General features: G+C 47.0%; 1 protein-coding gene across 1 annotated transcript in view; it reads right to left on the reverse strand.

Moving 5' to 3' along the window:
• T265_07814 (hypothetical protein) overlaps positions 1-4,854 on the reverse strand; it is a gene marked incomplete at both ends in the record, with an annotated part of 34,174 nt that overhangs the window by 8,166 nt on the left and 21,154 nt on the right. The window contains 2 exons of the mRNA XM_009173443.1: positions 797-1,155; positions 2,738-2,944. Coding sequence (XP_009171707.1) covers positions 797-1,155; positions 2,738-2,944 — 566 coding nt within the window. The remainder of the gene's footprint in view (positions 1-796; positions 1,156-2,737; positions 2,945-4,854) is intronic.

Genomic DNA, 4,854 nt, shown 5'->3' on the forward strand with positions numbered 1-4,854 from the left:
CATCATAAACGAGAGATTCAGCTGGGTTCCAGGGCGAGTCTCTGAAAAACCGAATTAGCTTGCAAATGAGTGTATTTGGCTAACTTTATTACTTGTTCTAAACGCCCGTCTCTCATGGTTGCAAAATAAAAACCAAACACCTAAGCAGACCTCAATTGTAGTGTGCATTCGCATAGGTCTGTGGTTCGGTATACATCTAAACGAACTAGAAGATACTGCTCCAAAGGACTCATCCCAAGGGTAACGGTTGCATCCAGAACTGTGTTCTGGCGCACCAAGTTGAATTAAGTGACACAACATTCCGCACTATTTACCAGGAACTGTGAAGCTGATCCAGAGCAGCTGGCCTATGGACCCTAACCTTCTTGTTCCGGAACACTGCAGTCGAAAAACATAGAACCGATCTCTAGCGAGGTTGTGGGTCTCCCATCCAGAACACAGTAATGGTCGTTCATCTGCAGCACGCTTTCGGCGCCTAGTTGCCATGCGATCCGAACGAGGGCTGAGATGCTGTCAGACTGCCCGAGCCTAGAGAGCAGCAGTCGAGATTGGGTTCCCGCCCTAGCCAGTGAGCCATTTCGAGTTCAACAACCCCCAGATAACTCACAATACATTGTAAAAGATAAGAAGGGATGATAAAATCAAGACAAACAGTTCCATGTACGTGGAATGCGTCGTACAACTGACAGAAAGCACGAATAAGAACCAACCGCACTCATGAATGAATCTATTTGACCAATAATTAAAAAGCTGTACAAATGAAGGCTGTGTACATTGTGAACTGAAACGCATCTACTCGGAATCGGTGCTGTTCACTGGGATCATCGTAGCTCGAAGCCTACTCCGACAGATAACGCTGATTCGACGGGGACGCTGGATATCATACAAATGGGAACCATGTTCCGCAAACAATCGAGCCACGTCTGTATTGGACAAGATTGCATGTGTCAGTAGATACCGGGACGCGCCACGCATCACGTAAGCCGAACGCCGGGGGATTCGCAAATCGACACAGCTCCCGGGCTTTGGAAGACTGAGCTCTGCCAAATCGGGTTGATCGGCTGGCAAGGCTACAACTTCTTTTGAGGGTGCAACAGCCAAACGGAGGACAGAATCTGAAAGTAGGCTCAGCACAACAACAGAGCCGCCACAAAACTAGAACGGACGGAGAAGAGAAAAGAGAAAGCTGTTGTTTTTACGAGACTATTCAGTTTACTGGTTAAATCGAACCAGTGGGCGAGCATCAGAACAAGCGGTAAAAAGCAGGTGCCATGAGATATAGGCAAAGAGAAGTGTTGTAACGTGAGTTTGATTAACCTTAGTTGGAAGGTTAATAGTTCGAACCCGAGCCTGGTTGCTAGCTTGTTTCTCTCTCTGGACTTGGGAAGTGTCTCACTCCTCGTGATTATTCGGGCAGCATGGCAGCCAGGCACCGAAGAGGTGCCACAGCTGCAAGATTTATTCTTCAGTGAGTTTGTTAACTCACCACTCTACAAACAACAGCAGAAAACGAGCAGTTCGTCACAACTTGGTTCATTTTTCAGCTCAGATGCATGTTGAAATGAATTGAGGCGGAGACAAGACGGAGCTCCTCGTAGTCAACGGCATGCTGACCTTCCGAACAGCGCGCAGCCCACGGGCGACATCGAGATTTCATTAAGAATATATTCAATAAATGAAACAGTGCTTCTGGGCTTTTAAGCATGGTTCGTTAGTGGGCGCCACGTATCATACTGTTCAGTTACCTTAATCACTCGATCAGCATGGGGATTAATCCACAACCAGAGATGATATGGCACCGCTCACCTTTCATTCGTGGGAGCCATATCACGTGGTCATGTGAGATGATTTCTCAAACGGGAGTTTCATTCACTGTGAGATTTTCCTCCCCTGAGCTAGTTATAGATTGTCGGCAGTGTGAGGAGATTTTGGAATTTTTCAATGGAGATTTCGTTCTTTAAGTGAATTTTGGAGTTTTTCAATGGAGATTTCGTTCTTTAAGTGTCGTGAGGTGCACACACTACTGATGATGCTCAGTAGGGATGAAACAGCTATACAGTGATCTCGGCCAATCAGCATAGACTGGTTTCGCGGACAGGAAGAAATCTCCATTGAGAGTTTCTTTAGTTTGGGAGTGGACCGTCCACGGAGTTTGGGTAAGCGACCGGTACCACACACCAAAAAAGCTAAACCCTATGAAAAAAATCCAATAAAAGAATCGTTCGGTTGTAACGCTGCTGCGCCACCCAAAGGAAGCACGAGGGCTGGGATACCGTCAGGTTGCCCAAACCTAGACAGGGGAAGTCGAGAGGCAGAGGTCGAGTTCGAAATACGGACCTTCCGGCCAGCAAATTCGCGCTGTAAACACTGAGTCACCTCGCCCCCGTAAGTTAGACTGAACTAACCCCATGAATACTGCTTGAGCTAAGTCTATGGAACCGCACCATAGGTGAAACTGAATTATCAGCAACATAAACACGTTTGTGTTTATGTGCGCCGTTCGGTAGGTACCGTTCATACAGCAGCTCGGAACTGTAGGGCCAGTGCACTTCCTTCGGACAGCAGTTTCCTCCGTTCTAGCAGATCTCAATTGGGCTACACCGCCAAGTCTTCGAGCTTGCTTGTCTTAAAAAAAAGCAAATATTAAGTGGGCGGGGAGTATTTACAGTACTAAACAATGCATTACGAACCAAATTTACACCGCAAACGTGAAAAACAGGCCATACGAAGAACTCACCCTGACACTATCAATATGTGCCTTAATCTCGCCAGTCTCCGCCAGATCTAACACATGAATGTATGGGAGCACGATTTGATCAGTGGGCAGATCTGTTGCCGGTTCGGGGAATTCAGTGGTGGCCGTTAGATTTCGTAAGCGTTCTATGACTGGTCGGTTGATGGTCCGCCAGGTTTTCCGTTCCGTTTCACGAAAGTCTGTAATGGCCTGATCAATAGAAATCAGAGAGGCAAACAGTAAGGGATCCGTCCGAAAAGTGGTTGTAGTAAAGCGGATGGAATGAAGTATAACTAGGAACCCGAGAATTCTGGAACATAGTTAAATGTATGTCGATCTTCCGCAAAACCGCTATACAGATATGTACCTATGTCACCTGGTGTGATGACGAAACTTTCACAAACCGCTGAGCTATCTCGCCGCCAGTGCGCAAACCGATGCCTGTCTGAAAGTATAATCATTCGTATTTCGTTTCCATGTCAATGGTTGGCAGACAGTGTTAGGCGGAATTATGCACCGAAACCGATTTACTGCTCCCAGTTAGGCGCAGCTACGACACAGGCCTAACCCTCATACGACTGGCCAGAAGGTCGGGCCGTTTGCCGGTCCAGCATCAGGCCGAGCTCTGATTGGCCGAAAGTCTGGGCCCAATAACCAATCATGATCTAGTATCCGCCGAATGCCGGTTGCCAATGCCGTGTGCAGAAAGTGTCAGAATTTCAAAAATGTTGTCACTGAACGTAATTTTTGTTTTCGGCCTGGTTTTGGAATTTAATACAAGGTGTGCACCGCTGGTGGTTCTTTTGACGAGGATGCTAGCTTACAAGTTTCAGACCGAGAATTGGGCTGAGGAATTACCGTTAATACAGCACGATTAAGGCCCTAACCTTGATGTAGGTCAGTTATTTAATACAAGGTGTGAACCGCTGGTAGTTCGTTTGAGGAGGACGCTAGCTTACAAGTTTCAGACCGAGAATTAGGCTGAGGAATTACCGTCAATACAGCACAATTAAGGCCCTAACCTTGATGTAGGTCAGTGGTCAAGGTGCGAACTTACTGACCGGTTCGAACTCGATAACTACATCTCAAGTGCGCCCGTCTAGGTTTTGGCATTCTGGCAGTACCTCAGCCCTCGTACATCCTTTGGGTAGCATGGCAGTTTTGCACAAAAAGGGCGTTCATCACAAGCACAATGGATAGCATGACATCAGTGTTCAACACCGATGCTTCACTGCCGTACAATCACGATTTATTTGGAAGCCTTATTGTGAAGAAAAGAATTAGGGTGCTAGCTTACTGCAATCATTCCGAGGTGCTTACACCCCCATTCAGGCAAAGTGGATATAAACTGACAACAAGAACGCCACTGACAACCGTTGGTAGCCATTTCCTTCAGCGTCTTCAATGGAAGTACCCGTTACACAACCGAAAACACGCTTTCTAACTGCCTCGTTACGGATTCGCCGACACCAACCCACACGAGCTATGGTTCTGAGACAACGATTGTCGAACACCTGAAGACATCTCAGTTCCGCTGCTCTGACAGGTCAAGTCTCACAACCATACAACAAAACGGTCTCCACTTTAGCCTGATGCAGACGTCCCTTGAGATTTACGGACTCCATAGGTGTTTCAAATTAGCAAGTGCGGCCCGAGCATGTAGATTCGTGCATCGACCTCATTTGTCACACTACAATCAGAACTAATACAACTTCCAAGATATGTAAAACTCCCCGCAACATTCAGTGCCTCTCCCTGGGTTGTAAGTGACGTGCTCAGTGACTGCATGTCCACGAGCATGACATTACACTTTGTGCATACCAAAGGACAGGATGACTTTGGTCAGTTCATCCAAAACACCTGCGCCCTTTCCTCCTCTTCGAACATGAGAACGATGTCGTCTGAATATTCCAGATCAACAAGATTTTCGTCACAGGCTATTTGAACACCGGGGTTTCAGAAACCTTCCAGAGTTCGTGTCATCGATCACGAAGTTAAATAGGAATAGAGAGAGTGGGCATTCCTGACGGACACCGCTTTGTGTACGGAAGCTTTTGGGGAGTTCTCCGTATACTCTTACCCGCCCAGAAGTCGGAGAATATAAAGAACGTATTATGTTC

The sequence above is a fragment of the Opisthorchis viverrini genome, assembly GCF_000715545.1.
Source record: "Opisthorchis viverrini unplaced genomic scaffold opera_v5_186, whole genome shotgun sequence".
NCBI lineage: Eukaryota > Metazoa > Platyhelminthes > Trematoda > Opisthorchiida > Opisthorchiidae > Opisthorchis > Opisthorchis viverrini.